The sequence below is a fragment of the Podarcis raffonei genome, chromosome 2 (genome assembly GCF_027172205.1).
Source record: "Podarcis raffonei isolate rPodRaf1 chromosome 2, rPodRaf1.pri, whole genome shotgun sequence".
Lineage (NCBI taxonomy): Eukaryota > Metazoa > Chordata > Lepidosauria > Squamata > Lacertidae > Podarcis > Podarcis raffonei.
The window spans coordinates 120,867,454-120,883,590 of record NC_070603.1 but is presented as its reverse complement, the minus strand read 5'-3'; the positions used below and the strand labels follow the sequence as shown (position 1 = coordinate 120,883,590).

General features: G+C 46.6%; 2 protein-coding genes across 2 annotated transcripts in view; both read right to left on the bottom strand.

The window, feature by feature from the left end:
- Positions 1 to 2,019: 2,019 nt before the first annotated feature.
- LOC128409390 (zinc finger and SCAN domain-containing protein 20-like) lies at positions 2,020 to 10,450 on the bottom strand. The gene is made up of 4 exons (XM_053379837.1): positions 10,101 to 10,450; positions 8,351 to 8,959; positions 5,979 to 6,105; positions 2,020 to 3,079 (listed from the first exon to the last, which is right to left on the bottom strand). Exons 2-4 carry the CDS (start codon positions 8,756 to 8,758, stop codon positions 2,112 to 2,114), a joined length of 1,503 nt encoding a protein of 500 aa, XP_053235812.1. The 5' UTR covers positions 8,759 to 8,959; positions 10,101 to 10,450; the 3' UTR covers positions 2,020 to 2,111.
- Positions 10,451 to 12,377: 1,927 nt separating this feature from the next.
- LOC128408828 (uncharacterized) overlaps positions 12,378 to 16,137 on the bottom strand; it is a 32,875-nt gene continuing 29,115 nt past the window's right edge. The window contains exon 15 of the mRNA XM_053378850.1: positions 12,378 to 15,166. Coding sequence (XP_053234825.1) covers positions 13,980 to 15,166 — 1,187 coding nt within the window. The 3' untranslated portion in view covers positions 12,378 to 13,979. The remainder of the gene's footprint in view (positions 15,167 to 16,137) is intronic.

The window sequence follows — 16,137 nt, the reverse complement described above, 5'->3', positions numbered from 1 at the left end:
TTGGTGTTGACCTTTAAAGCCCTGAACAGCCTCAGCCCAGTATACCTGAAGGAGCGTCTCCACCCCCATCATTCTACCTGAACACTGAGGGCCAGCTCTGAGGGCCGGGGGGGGGGGGAGCTCTGCCATCCTCACAGACGCTGGGCTTTTAGCTACACTGGCCGGTGGTGGGTCTTCAGGGTTTTAGTCAGGGCACTTACTGCAGTCCTACCTAGAGATGCCAGGATTGAACCCAGAACCCTCTGCATGCAATGCAGGTGCTTTGTTGCTGAGCCACGACCCTTCCTCTTATAACTTAAGGTGACATTCGGACTTTTGGAGATTTTTATTTATGCAAAGAGAAGTTACCACATTTATCTACATCTAAGAAATTAGCAAATCACAGTGCAATGTGAGAGAAGTGGAAACACCGTAAAATAAAATAAAAAAACACCTCTGGTTACGAACACTTCTGGTTACGCACGCTGTGTTTTTACATGAGTAGAATGTGTCCTTTTATTTAAAATGCATCTCTGGGTTATTTGTGGGGCCTGCCTGGTGTTTTTACGAGAGTAGAATGTGTGCTTTTATTTAAGATACACCTCTGGGTTATCTGTGGGGCATAGGAATTCGTTCATTATTTATTTTTTCAAAATATAGTCCAGCCCCCACAAGGTCTGAGGGACAGTGGACCAGCCCCCTGCTGAAAAAAGTTTGCTGACCCCTGCTCTAGACATTGTTTATTTGCAGAAATACAAGGAGACCATACTGGAAACAAGGCGGATTCTGAAAGCAGGGAGAAGAGCCACAAATCCTGCGTCAGATTCCCAGATCCTACGCTGTTTTGACCAACTCCAGCTAAGTGCTTTCAGCCCCTGGTGATTTCGCAAAAACGCCCACCTCGTGTCTTGTCTTTCCTCCAAAAAAATTCCAAAGGGGGTCACATTCCGAAGGCTGGTCCCATCAAGGGACATCTGGTCCGTTTTGCTAAGACTCTGACGGCCCAGCAGGTTGCTTCACAATCCTTTGTTGTTGTTGTTGTTGTTTAGTCGTGTCCGACTCTTCGTGACCCCATGGACCAGAGCACGCCAGGCACTCCTGTCCTCCACTGCCTCCCGCAGTTTGGTCAAACTTTACAATCCTAACCACACCTATTCAATCCAGTTAAGACTGAGGCTCTGTTGGTGTGTGGTTCCCTAGACGAGATGCCTGGGAGGTTGCCTGCTCTTGATGGGGTTACGCTTCCTCTGAAGGAGCAGGTTCATAGCTTGGGGGTTCTCCTGGATCCTTTGCTGTCCCTCAAGGCTCAGATGGCCTGGAGTGCCTTCCATCAGCTTCGGCTGGTGCCCAGATACACCTCTATCTGGACAGGGATAGCCCAACTACCGTTGTCTATGCCCATGTAACCTCAGGATTAGATTACTGCAATGTGTTATACGTAGGACTGCATCTGAAAACTTCAGCTAGTGCAGAATTCAGCGGCCAGGTTGCTCACTGGAGCAAGACACTTTGAGCATATTACATTGATCCTGGTCCGACTACACTGGCTACCAGTTAGTTTCTGGGCCCAATTCCAAGTGCTGGTTTTGACCTATAAAGCCTTAAACAGCTCAGGACCGCAATACCTCAAGGACCGCTTCTTTCCCTATGAACCTAACCGGACCCTGAGATCATCTTCTGAGGCCCTCCTTCGTGTGCCTCCACCTTGAGAGGTTTGGAGGTGGCAACACGTGAACAGGGCCTTCTCTGCAGTGGCTCCCTGTCTGTGGAATGCTCTCCCTAGGGAAGTTCACCTGGCGCCTTCATTATATACCTTTAGGTGCCAGGCAAAAATGTTCCTTTTTAACCAGGCCTTTGGCCTGTACCCTTTTAAAATGCGGGTCTTTTTTGCAGCGTGTGTGTGCGCGTGCTTGGTTTTACTTTGAAGTTATATATTTTGAACTTTTATGTGAACCATCCTAAGATCTCCAGGTATAGGGCAGTATATAAATTCAATAAATAATAATAATCCTCAAAGAAGTAAGCCCCACACAGTTCCACCTCCTGGAGTCTATTTATACTCTTTTATGTGAGCGCACTTCTCTGATGTGAAGTGAGGGCAGCATTTTGACTGAAACGTTTTCCATGCGCTTTTAGGGATTCTCCCTAATATGAATTCTTTGATGGGAAGCGAGTTGCTCGCACCGACCAAACTGCTTCCCGCAAGCCAGGCACTTATAAGGCTTCTCTCCCGTGTGGATCCTCTTGTGCCGAAGGAGGTGCGACGTGTTGCGAAAGCTTTTCCCGCAATCTGAGCATTTGTATGGCCTCTCCCCCGTGTGGGTTCTCTGATGGGAAGTGAGGTTTATCCTCCGGCCAAATTTCTTCCCGCACTCGGAGCATCTGTACGGCTTCTCCCCCGTGTGGACTCTCTGGTGCAGAGTGAGGTCCGACTTGGCCGTGAAGTTCATCCCGCAGTCGAAGCAACCGTACGGCTTCTCCCCCGTGTGGATTCTCTGATGTCTCATAAGGCTGGACTTGACGCAGAAGCTCATGCTGCAGTCTGAGCACCTGTACGGCTTCTCCCCCGTGTGGGTTTTCTGGTGGTACGCTAGGCTTGTGCTCGAACTGAAACTCTTCCCGCACTCCAGGCATATGTACGGCTTCTCCCCGGTGTGGATTCTCTGATGTCTTATAAGGTGCGTGCTCCAGTTGAAGCTCTTCCGACACTCTGTGCATTTGTAAGGTTTCTCCCCTCTGTGTATTATCTGATGTCTAATCAGATTCGTGCTCCAGTTGAAGCTCTTTCCGCACTCCAGACACGTATATGGCTTCTCCCCAGTGTGAGTTCGCTGGTGTCCCTCCAGGTTTAATTCACTACTGAAGGTGCTCTCACATTTAGGGCACTTATACTCTCTCTTCCCACTGTTTTTCTCATTTTGAACTGGGATCATAGAGGAATCCCCATCGTGATCACCCCACCAATTCTCCACTGCGTTTCCCTCCTCCATCACCGGGGAATTTTGAGCTTCAGCTTTCTTGGGCATCTCCAGACGCTCGTCTCTTTTTGCTGATACTTCCCAAGGTTCCGCCTCATCCTCGCTCTCCTGCCTATTATTACCTGTGATAAATAAGGGAAGGAAAAGTGAATTTAAGTGAGTGATGGAACTTCAGGTCAAGGAACAAAAATGCACTGCTGCAGTGAATGTCTGAAAATTGGTTCAAATCTAACTACAGTGGTACCTCGGGTTACAGACACTTCAGGTTACAGACTCCGCTAACCCGGAAGTAGTACCTCGGGTTAAGAACTTTACCTCAGGATGAGAACAGAAATCGTGTGGCGGCAGCAGGAGGCCCCATTAGCTAAAGTGGTACCTCAGGTTAAGAACAGTTTCAGGTTAAGAACGGACCTCCGGAACGAATCAAGTTCTTAACCCGAGGTACCACTGTAATGGCTCTTTCTCCAACCAGAAGGGCATAAGAATAGTCTGGGATCAGGCCAAAGGCCCATCTAGTCCGGCATCCTGTTCTCAGGGTGATTAACACTGGCTCCCAGTATGTTTCCAAGCACAATTCAAAGTGTTGGTGCTGACCTTTAAATGGTCTCGGCCCAGTATACCTGAATGGGCGTCTCCATCCCCGTCATTCAACGTGGACACTAAGCTCCAGCTCTGAGGGTCTTCTGGCGGTTCCCTCATTGCGAGAAGGGAAGCTACAGGGAACCAGGCAGAGGGACTTCACAGTACAGTGGTGCCTCGCAAGACGAAATTAATTCGTTCCGCAAGTTTTTTCTTCTTGCGAGTTTTTCGTCTTGCGAAGCACGGTTTCCCATAGGAATGCATTGAAAATCAATCAATGCGTTCCTAGGGAAACCGCCTTCAGACCAGGTCCGGGGACAGAAGTCTCCGCTGTCCGGGGGCTTTTAAAATGCTGGCGGGCGGCAGCGCAGCCTTCGCTGCCGCCCGCCAGCATTTTCAGATCGCCCGGGACAGCGGAGAAGTCTCCGCTGTCCCGGGAAGGCAGGCGGGGGGAGCAAAGACTTTTGCCCCCCGCCGGCCTTCAGAAGAGGTCCAGGACCTCTTCTGAAGGCCGGCGGTGGGCCAAAGTCTTTGCTCCCCCCCGCCTGCCTTCAAAAGCCATCGGGATAGTGGAGAAACGCGCTGCGCTTCTCCGCTATCCCGGGAAGGCAGGCGGGGAGGAGCAAAGACTTTTGCCCCCCGCCGGCCTTCAGAAGAGGTCCAGGACCTCTTCTGAAGGCCGGCGGAGATTTCCCTATGGGCTTTCTTCTTGCGAAGCAAGCCCATAGGGAAATTCGTTTTGCGAAGCACCTCCAAAACGGAAAACTCTTTCGTCTTGCGAGTTTTTCGTTTTGCGAGGCGTTCGTCTTGCGGGGCACCACTGTAGTAATAATAATAGTAGTAGTAGTAGTAAAATATTATTTCTATGCTGCCCATCTGACTGGGTTTCTCCAGCCACTCTGGGCAGCTTCCATGAAAATATAAAACCCTAGCAGATTTTATAATTTCTCAAATCAGAGATTAAAAACTTCCCTATACAGGGCTGCTTTCAGATAGTTGTTTATTTCTTTGATATCTGACTGGAGGGCATTCCACAGGGCATTCTCCCTGTGAAATACCCTCCTATCAGATATCAAACAACTATTTGACTTTTAGAAGACATCAGAAGGCCGCCCTGAACAGGGAAGTTTTTAAAGGTTGAGGATTTCTGTGTTTTTATATTTTGCTGGGGCAACCCAGTCAGATGGGTGGCATACAATAATAAAATTAGGTTATTCTTTGAAGGAGAACTACTTGAAAATGGTTTAGAGATGGTATTTAAGTAGTCTTGCTAAGGTGTATAAGACTGAATCAGATAAGTGCAGGAGATGCAAAAAGGTTGAGGGAATGTTCTTTTATATGTGGTGGACTTGTAAAAGATAAAAGAGTATTGGGAATAATCCACAATGAATTGAAAAAGTACTTTTCAAAAAAAAAAAAAGAAGAAGAAGACTCCTTTTTGTTGGGGATAATTCAGACTGAAATTCCCAGCTGTCAAAAAAAGTTATGTATGCTACTACTGCGGTCCATGTTTTGTTATCCCAAAAATGGAAAACAAGCGAGGTCCCAACTCAAGATGAATGGCAACTTAAGCTGATGGAATATGCGCAGCTTGCAGACTTAACATATAGAATAAGAGAAGAAGAAGAACATACGTTTAGAGAAGATTGGAAAACGTTTATTGTATATATGGGGGGGGGGAGAAATGTGTACACTTGAAAACATTGGCAGCATTAAGATAAATTCAACAGTGTAAATAAGTTTTGATGGATGTAATAATGGAATAGTGAATGGTTTAGTTTTTGTAAAATATGCAGGGATTTATGATATGCAAAATGAACCATGGAAAGAGAAGAAGGGAAGTCATTGATATTATAAGGATGTTTAAATAAGTATTTTAAATTGTAAAACAGATGAAAAAATTACACACACACTCTTAAAGTCATGCTGGAACCTCCCCTCCCCCCAAAAAGTTCTCAAAGCCATCAAGCTGGAATCAATTAGCAAATTTGACCGAACTGAGATTCAGTAGAGACTGGGAGTGGCTAGCTCAAAACAGGAAGTTGCTATCACTTTTATTTATTTTATTTACACCAATTTATCACTGGCAGACGCTGTTCAGAAGGGGATCTCTTGCAGACTGATTAGATCTTGTAATTCACCTTGTAAATAATCTCTAGGTAGAGTTGGGGGAGATCCATGCCTGAAACCTTGGAGAGATACTGCCACTTTTCTCAGTACTGAGAAAAATGGACCACCCGGTAAGCTTCCTAGGCTCTTATTTGAGCACTTTGTCACATAGAACAATGAGGGCTAGAACCTTTAAAGGAAGCTCAGGGGTAGAGAGTCTGCTTTGCATGCAAAAGATACAAGGCAGCTTCCTATGTGTCGCAGCCAGTTGACGATAAAAGATAAAAGCTCAGCAAAATAATACAAACCCAAAGAGTTCAGGAAAGACCTTACCCATCAGACTGGTTTCCTCTTTCTTCTCTGGATAAATCTCCCCATCGATCTGCCGCTGGGAATTTCGCAACGAAGGTGCCTCTTTCCTGGGGAAAGTCATCACTGCCTCCAGAAGCTGCCCCGACACCTGAAATGCCAGCAGGCAAGAATGTAAGGAAAGCCTGATTGCTGGATCAGGCCCAAGGCCCATCTAACCCAGCTTCTCACAGTGGCCAACCCAATGTTTAGGGAAGTTTTCAATGTTTGACCTTTTACTGTGCTTTTAACATCCTGTTGGAAGCCGCCCAGAGTGGCTGGGGAAATCCAGCCAGATGGGTGGGGTATAAATAATAAAATTATTATTATTATTATTATTATTATTATTATTATTATTATTATTATTATTCCCAATAAGTCCAAAGCAGGGTCCAAGCACAACAGTCTCTCCAGCTTTTACTCCCAGAAGCATTTAAGGATACTGAGAGAGTATCTTGGGAAAGTGATGGGCATCTTTTATTTTTTTAAGGAGCAGAAACATCTTTCACCAAAAGATGGAAGTGATCACCCCCAACATTTGACATTCATTTTCCATTAAACGTAAAGGTAAAGGGACCCCTGACCTTAGGTCCAGTCGTGACCGACTCTGGGGTTGCGGCGCTCATCTCGCTCTATAGGCCGAGGGAGCCAGCGTACAGCTTCCAGGTCATGTGGCCAGCATGACTAAGCCGCTTCTGGCGAACCAGAGCAATGCACGGAAATGCTGTTTACCTTCCCGCCAGAGCGGTACCTATTTATCTACTTGCACTTTGACGTGCTTTCGAACTGCTAGGTTGGCAGGAGCAGTGGTTCTCAAAACTTTTTTCCTCCAGGCCACACGTTCAGAATAAAAATTTGCTTGCACCACACCGATTGTCTTATTGATAGGAAATACATCGGTAAACAAAGAGAAACAGCTCCTAACAGTGCTTCTTTTACAACACAGAGCACAAATACTTGATGATGATGGGACATTCAGAAAGTATAGAAAAATGCAGCTACAGGAATCCTTCCCAAAATATAATTCTAAACGAGCCTCTTACACATGTAACTCCCCTTGCTTTTGTTTTATTATGTATTTAATGCTTTCATTTTGTATTTTTATGTTGTGAGCCACCCTGTGCTCTTCAGATAAAGGATGGTGTACAAATTTAATTAAATAATATTAATGATAATGATAATGATAATAATACGATACGATACGAAATCTTTATTGTCATTGTCCCTTGCGGAACAATGAAATTGAAAAACTACATAAAACTACATAAAAACTACATAAAACTACCACGAAACTACATAAAAACTACATAAAACCTACATAAAACTACATAAAAACTACATAAAACATTCAAAAATCCCTAAAAACTCTAAAACCCCATTTTAAAATACACTATACTACAGAGACCCCTTATGCTACTTTCCAGAGCTTGTTTGCCCTCCAGAGGTTCTGGATGCCAACTCCCCCTCTGCCTCCTTATTTGTCATGACGGCAGGGGCTGATGGGAGCTGGAATGCAACACCGGCCCTAGACTGCAAGAAAACCTCCCCCAGATGCCCTTGCCAACACATTCTCCCCCAAGGAGGCTGGGAAAGTCTTGTGCGGGTGACTTCCCTCAAAAGAGGACGGACTTGCGTCTGGAAGTGATGCAGCAAGAGGACGGGAATGGGGGTCAGGATCCAACACTGTGTTTGACACATGGGCGGAGCCACACACTTGTCAATCACCTGAGGGCAAATAACCCATCTCTGTCTGTGCCATCCACCAGCTGATTGTGAGAGTGTGTGCTGGTCCCTTTGGTCCACCTGCCTCCTTACCTGCATCAGGTGTTGAGCAGGTGGGTGCCGTTTGGACAAAACAACAACAACATCAACAATTTATTATTTATACCCTGCCCATCTACAACAACAACAACAACAACAAAATATTATTTATACCCCGCCCATCTGGCTGGGTTTCCCCAGCCACTCTGGGCAGCTCCCAACAGAATTAAAAGCACAACAGAACATCAAACATTAAAAACTTCCCTGCCTTCAGATGTCTTCTAAAAACCAGACAGTTGTTTATTTCCTTGACATCTGATGGAAGGGCGTTCCACAGGGCAGGCGCCACTACCGAGAAGGCCCTCTGCCTGGTTCCCTGTAACCTCGCTTCTCGCAGGGAGGGAACCACCAGAAGGCCATCGGAGCTGGACCTCAGTGTCCGGGCTGAACGTTGGGGGTGGAGACGCTCCTTCAGGTCTACTGGGCTGAGGCCGCAGCAGGCTAAATGGGGAGGCCTACTGGTCCTAGCTAAGTCCCCACCACTTGCTTTAGGAATGACTCAACCCTTAGGAACCTCCAGGATGATGCCCTCTTACCTCTTCCTGCCTGTCGTCCTCTGCCTGACCCTGGAGAAAACCTTCTGCCAGGGCCACTGCCTCAGCACTGGTCTCCGGCCCACAATCTCTGACCCAGTTCTCCATCTCCGGGGGGAGGACAGCCAGGAACTGCTCCAGGATCACCAGGTCCAAGATCTGGGTCTTGTTGTGCCTCTCCGGCTTCAGCCACTGATGGCAAAGGTGGCGGAGTCGGCGGCAAACCTCTCTTGGTCCCTCAGCCTCTTGGTAGCAGAAATGCCTGAACCTCCAGCAACGTACATCCAAAGAGAGGGTTTTTTGGTCCGGCATCTTCTGCAGGCTCCTTTCCCAGAATTCCCCTCTGGTCCCAGACTGGGTGGCAAGGCAGCTTAATTCCGGATCAGGGCTGGCAGAGTCCTGTTCTTCCATTCGCAATCTAGCACAGCACCCAGCGAGAACAGAATGGTCTTCCTTGCTTTGTTGTCACTTTCTCTGTGTATGAATTTTCAAATTAGGGTTCCAGTCCAGCAAAGGTAAGCAAGGTCCTTCTGAGAGTAACCAGGACGTCCACCCGATGGGAAGGTATTTCCAGCAAAATGGAATTGCAGCTGGCAACTCGGGTTTCTTCTTCTGCAAAAACAGACAAGTAAAACACCAAAATTCAGAGGGACACAATATATGGGTTAGTGTGGGGAGGGGAAGCAGGAACTCTTCCTACACGTAAGGGGCACAGATCAAAACTTTTTCTCTCATTCACAGCTATGTACAATGTCAAACACAGCAGCTCTAGCAGTGCCCCATCCCTACCCATTTGTGTGTTTAATTGCGGTTTTCAGATTTTAACAGGGCTTTTTATAGAAAAAAATACTTTACTGACCATAAAAAAAACCAACAGATATACAAAAATAAACATCTTTACTGTACCTTTTGATTATATATATATTCAAAAATGGCTCACACCCACAGAGCTATACTTTTCAACACTCTCCATACGCAGCTGCTTCCACACATTAAAAAAGTGAATGATCCTCTCTAACTCCAGCTATTCCTGATTTTCTTTTTACAGAGCAGGTTAAGACACTCCATTTGTATAGTTCTTTGCGGTTTTGTTTTTCTTTAACATAGCTGCTAATTAAATCAGGCGTGGCTGCTTCTAGATTTTCCTAATCATACAACCATAGAATCGTAGAGTTGGAAAGGACCCCCAGGGTCATCTAGTCTAGCCCCCTGCAATGCAGGGATCTCAGCTAAAGCATCCATGGCAGACGACCATCCAACCTCTGCTTAGAATCCTCCAAGGAAGGAGAGTCTGCCACCTCCTGAGGGAGACTCTTCCACTGTTGAACAGCTCTTATATCTAGCATAATTATATCTAGTATAACTTGTTTACAGGTACTCTCCCAGGCTCTCGCTTTGCATCCACATTCAAATGGAACAATAGTCCCAAACTCTATCCCCAGGAATACGCTGCCTCCTTTTCCTGGATTAGCAAAGAGAAGTGCATTCACACGTTACACTTGTCGATTTGTGAAGCTCTCCAGCATTTCTGCTACCAGGAGACTAAGAGACCCAGAGAGGTTTGCAGAGACGGGCAACACATTTACGGAGAGGCAACATCCCATTGCGTTCAACGAGCACATCATCCGTGCTTGCAACCCCAATGAGGGCCAATCCGACACGGGTACGGTCGTTCACACAAACGCTCGCTCACGTGCGCCGAGGCAGCCTGGACCCGTGTTCAGCGTAACGTGCGGACGAGCCTTTTGCATACCTGGGTGCACAAAACTGCAAAATCGTTGAGCGCAGCATGTGAACATTCCTGCAAAGCAGGAGGTGCATTGGGGTGCTAGTCAGCAACCGCACCTCAAAATTCAGGGGCCTCCCCTGCCTTTTGTTCTCTCCGCTGACTGGGCACCTCCGAGCCGGTGCTCCAGCCTCGCTTCCTTTCCTTGCGCCTCCCGCCCAGGGCGGCCCCTGCTCGGCCGCGCACCCGCAAGGCGCTCCGCACTCCCGCCGGACGCTCCGGAGGCCGCCGCGTGGGAAAATCAAAGTCCGTTTTCCCACGGGAGGGGGAGAGGAGGGGCACCGGAAGTGGACGTTCCCCTCGTCGGCGCGTCCCTTCCGGGAAGCCCCTCTAGAAACCGGGGCTCACTCGCTGTAACCCTTTGGTTGCAAGAGCGATGAAGTTGCGCTCTTTTCTTTCTTGCTTTCTTTCTGGTTCACTGAAAGAGGAACGAATGACTCTCCTTCCTGGGAGGTTTTTAAGCTCAAGTCAGGTGGCCACCTGTCAGGGATGCTTTAGCTAAGATTCGTGCATTGCAGGGGGTTGGACTGGATGACCCTCAGGGATCCCTTACAACTCTAGCTCTTCGAGTGCAGCTTTCTCCCGATTAAAATGCAGAGGGTTTGAGGACTGGGATATTTGCATGCTTGTTTAGTATTGTACTACCAACCTTACTGGACACTTGTGAAACATGGACTACTTACAATCTCCAGCTCCTTGAAAGATTTCATCAACTGTGTTTCCAAAATTTTTTACATACCACTTGGGAAGACAGGCGAAATAATGTCAGTGCACCTGTGTCGAAGCAATGATTCTTCAACGTCAACTTTGTTGAACTGGTTATGTTGCGCGGATGTCTGATTATCATCTTCCAAAGCAACTACTCTATTCCAAACTTAAAAATGGAAAGTGTAATGCTGGTGGTCAACAAAAGAGGTTCAAAGACTCTCTCAAGGCAAATCTTCAAAAATGTAGTATAAACACTGACAACTGGGCAACACTGGCCTGCGAGCGCTCCAACTGGAGAACAGCCTTTACCAAAGGTGTCATGGGCTTTGAAGAAGCTCGAACTCAGGACGAAAGGAAGGCACACTTGGCAAACCCTCACTGGGATCAATTTCCGCCCGGAAACCTATGTCCCCACTGTGGAAGGACGTGTGGATCCAGAATTGGCCTCCACAGTCACTTACAGATACACTGTTAAGATTGTGTTCATGGAAGACAATCTTACTCGGCTACGAGTGATTGCAAAAGAAGACTATTCTATGGTTGTATGAATAAGAGCCAGATCCTTCCTCTGCTTTTAGTACAAAACTTCTCAGTCCTTCAAATATATGGCTGGACTCCCAGCTCCCGCATTCCCGCATGGTCATGCGTGGAATTTTTATATTGTTTCAATTCTATTGAAGTTTAATTCCTTTTAAACTGTTGTATATGCTTTGAACATTCTGTATTTTATCTCTGCTGTTTAATGTGTGTAGGCCGCCATGAGTTCCAGTCCAAGAAAAAACAGGATATAAGAATAAGAATAATGTTATTCATTTGGGTCACCAGCGATGACAATGACGACATGAAATCTATTTAAAATGGCTTTATTGATACAACCAACAAAACTATAACAGAACACTGCAAACAACAGGACAGAGACAGAGGCACAACACAACACTTAATATTACCCACTTAAATGAAGGACACAAAAGAGTCAGAGTGGACAGACAACCCAGGGTTTCTTTTTTAAAAAATGGTACACATCTGCCAAGCTAAAGGGGAAGGGAAAAAAGTATGAAAGTACATCATAAACATCCAACACAGATCAGCGTGACAATAAGAGGTATAGAGTCCCCCTGCGGAGAGCCTCTCAGGTTAACAAGCGAAGCTTGTCCCTTTGGGGTGTATAGATAGGACCCCAAAAGATTGTCTAATAGAATACTAAGTATTGGCATCGTAATAAACTTCTAAGCAATAATTACACTTCTGAGCATGTCACATGGCTCCCCAGCCAAATTCTAACGTTTTCACTAGTCTCAAAAAACACTCTTGGCAAAGAGGCAAACTGATGCACTAAGAAGTTTAAAATTTTAGGGGGGTGGACTGAGCCGGGGGTCGCCAACATAACACTTGTGGGGGCCATGGCAACCAAAAATCTGAACGTCCTTTCACAGCCCCCTTAGTCATAAAGTGACGAAGGTGGTTATCTTTTTTTAAAGCGGAATTTGGAAGAGTGACACTCTTTCCCTCGTGCTATCCAGACTCTCTTATGATTCTCAAGGCTCAGATTCATTCTACCGGATCGGTTTCGTTTTGTTTTCGTGCCGATCCCAGGCAAAAGTGACGTTTGTGTCCACACATGCTCTCTTCCTGTTTCTTTGGGGCGGGAGGCTGATCCTGGGAAGGGAGGAGCAGAGGAGCAGAGATGATGCCAACAAGACTCATGACAGCCCAGCGGCCTAAAATGTTGGTGGCCCCTGAAAACAGTACAGTTTATTCCTGCATTGCAGGGGGTTGGACTAGATGATCCTTGGGATCCCTTCCAATTCTATGATTTGGTAGCTGCGCCATTAAGGAGATTAAATTTGGAGCATATGCTTCCTTACCTCCAGTGCTGGTTAAATCATGGAAGCATCACGCAAGCATCTTGAGTTACCCCAATCCAGAAGCTAGTTATAGAAGTTCATAAACTGCCTTATACTGACTGTCTAGCTCAGCATTGACTACTGGGACTGACAGCAGCTCTCCAGGGTTCCAGGATCTCACCAACAGCCCTCCCTGGAGAAGCTGGGACCTTCTGAACACAAAGCAGATGAGCTACGACCCTTCAGTAGCACAGACTTATGCAGGCACTGGGAAGCACAGTCTCTCTCGGGAACCTGAGAAGTAACCAAAAACCATACCACTCACCGACAAGGAGGTATCGGCGATCTCAGGAGGACCCCAAGATTTCCAGAAGTATAAAAAGTTTAGAAAACAAGAGGAATCTGCCCCTCATATCACTGAAGACTGATCGTGCTTAGCAGGCACAGAATACTGACCAGCAGGTGGAGAGAAAAACCTGGAAAACCTGGACTGGAATTGTGTGCCCTAAACACTGTGACATTTATTGAAGGTCTCATTTGTATGTCCTCTATACAATCTCAGGACTACACGGTCCTTGTAAGATATTTCTTTCTTGTAAGTAGGGCTGGGCAATAGATCTATGCATCATCCAAAAGTGGTTTGAAGCTCATGTTGTAATATCGGTTTCATTAAGTTTTTGACCTGGCAATATATCGCGAATCATGATGTGTGTTTGTACGCTATACAAAAATCACAACGTGGATAAAACCGTGAAGCCAGCCAATGCATCTACTGAGCCCCATCCTTATTTCAGACATTGTGATATAGCAGTATATCGCGATGATTAGCCAGTGATATATCGCAGTGTTGAAAACCGGATATCGCCCAGCCCTATTTGTAAGGTATCATCTTACAATATACAGTGGTATCTCGGCTGTCGAACATAATCCATTCCAGAAGACCGTTCGACTTCCAAAACGTTCAACAACCGAGGCGCAATGGGCAGTCGGCTAATTCCATTGAGAAAACGGACAAATACACCTCGAAAGCCGTTCGACTTCCGAGGCGTGTTCAAAAACAGAAGCATTCACTTTTGTGTTTTCGGCATTCGAAAACCGAAACGTTTGGCTACCGAAGCGTTCGACAACCTAGGTACCACTGTATCTTATATTTCTTGCTCACGTTCTCTCTATAGCTTGCGCGGTGATGGAGTTTCAGCCACAGTTTGAGCATCTATTTTCTCACTCCCACCCTTTCTCCTGTTGTGAATTATCTGTCAGACAGTATAGTTTAGTTGGGCAGAAAAGCACTAGTCTATGTATATCTCCTTTCTCCTGGGAGTGAATCCCCTGACACGACCATCTGTGCTCTCTTGGGAGTTTTCTCCACAATCCAGGCATTTCTAGGATTCGCCAGAGTCTCCTCCACGTGGATTTTTTTGTGCTCTTTGAAGTGTGTGCTCCACCGGAAGTTCTTCCCACACACGGGGCACGTATACGGCTTCTCCCCAGTGTGGATTCTCTGATGTGTCTTGAGGTACGAGATCCCTATGAAGCTTTTCCCACAGTCTGAGCATGTAAAAGGTTTCTCCCCTGCATGCACTTTTAGGTGAATAGCATGGCTTCTTCGGTGACTGAAACTCTTCCCGCACAGGGAACACGTATACGGTTTCTCCCCTGTGTGGATTCTCTGGTGAATAGTAAGGCTGGTGTTCCGACTGAAGCTCTTGCCACACTCTGAGCACTCAAACGGTCTTTCCTCTGTGTGCGTGACTTTATGGGAGCTCAGGCTTCGGCTGTGGGTGAAGCTCTTTCCACACAGTGAACACGAGTACGGTTTCTCCCCTGTGTGGATTCTCTGATGTGACCTCAGGTCTGTGCTCCGACTGAAGCTCTTACCACACTCTGAACATCTAAATGGTTTCTCCAGAGCGTGGTGCTGCAAAGTAAGGCTGGGACTGAGGCAATTTCCACACTCCGAGGAGTTGCAAGTTAGCCCCCTACTGTGTATAATTTGATGGGATGTCATGTTTTTCCTGTGTTTGAAATTTTTCCCACACTGCAAGCACGTGTAAGGCTTCTCCTCTGTGTGGGTTCTCCGATGAGAAGTAAGGTGTTCCCGCCTACTGAAGCTCTTTCCGCACTCCGAGCAATGAAATGGTTTCTCCCCTGTGTGGGTTCGTTTGTGTTCGTTAAGGTGGGATTTACTAATGCTTTTCCCACACACCTCACACTCAATCTTTTTCTTGCCTTCACTCCTTTCTTCTTGGGTTTCTGCCTCGACAAAGTCGGCCTCCGGAAATGACGTTTTCGCACGGCTCATTTCCCCTTGAATTGTTATTTCAGGGGAAAACATCCCTTCAAAAGCAGATTTGTTCCTCTTTATCTCTTTTGCTTTGCTCTCCATTGTCCTTCTATGTACCTCCCCCTCTGTACATCGGGCCCTTTTAAAGGATGCTCCATGAGGCTTTTCCTCGTTCCGGCTCACCCAGGTGTCATCTGCTGGATTAGAGGGAGAAAACTGGTAAAGTAATAATAATAATGATAATAATAATTTATAATTTATACCCTGGCTATATAGCTGGGTTTCCCCAGCCACTCTGGGCGGCTCCCAATAGAATATTAAAAACATGATAAAACATCAAACATTAAAAACTTCCCTAAACAGGGCTGCCTTCAGATGTCTTCTAAAAGTCAGGTAGTTGTTTATTTCCTTGACATCTGATGGGAGGGTATTCGACATGGCAGGCACCCACTACCAAGAAAGCCCTCTGCCTGGTTCCTTGTAGCTTCACCTCTCACAGGGAGAGAACCATCAGAAGGCCCTCGGTGCTGGTCCTCAGTGAACAATGGGGTGGAGACGCTCCTTCAGGTATACTGGGCTGAGGCCATTTAGGGCTTTAAAGTTCAGCGCCAACACTTTGAATTGTGCTCGGAAACATTTATCCTGATAGAGAAATGGATAATCAAACTAGGAGCCAAACCCAATTATCTGCTGTTGTGAAAGACAAAACGGAAGGCGGATCCAACCATGTGCTGAATAATCTTAGCTTACCGGCATTACCGGTATTAAATGAGTGCGCTGTAATGGCCCTGATTCCACGGTGTGGCTCATAACCCACCCAAACCAGGGGTTGCCAGCCTTTTAAGGCCCATTTGGATTTCTGAATGAGTGCTCTGGGCTCCAATCCCTCCGGCCACTTTTCTCCCACCTCCCCCAGGAGAGGGAGAAACCAAGAAAGTGTGGGCGCACGTGCTTCACCTTCCCAAAGGATGTGGTAAAACTCGGATCCAATGAAATTGACCTGAGCCTCGAAAAGCACATAGAGCTCCGAAAGGAAGTGGGGCAGAGCATTGTTCTTCTGACTTCCTCTTCCAGTTGAATGTACTTTTCAAAGAAGAAAAGGGGACCTGCTTTTAGCACCTAAGGACCAAGTGAGGGGCAGAGGGGGGGCGCTCAGGTGTTTTGTGGG

Coding starts and splice junctions, on each gene's coding strand:
- LOC128409390 (XM_053379837.1), bottom strand. CDS start 8,758: ATGGAAGAACAGGACTCTGCCAGCCCTGATCCGGAATTAAGCTGCCTT. Junction 6,106..8,350: donor AGGACGACAGGCAGGAAGAG/GTAAGAGGGCAT, acceptor CTGGCATTTCAG/GTGTCGGGGCAGCTTCTGGA. Junction 3,080..5,978: donor AGAGGAAACCAGTCTGATGG/GTAAGGTCTTTC, acceptor TATTTATCACAG/GTAATAATAGGCAGGAGAGC.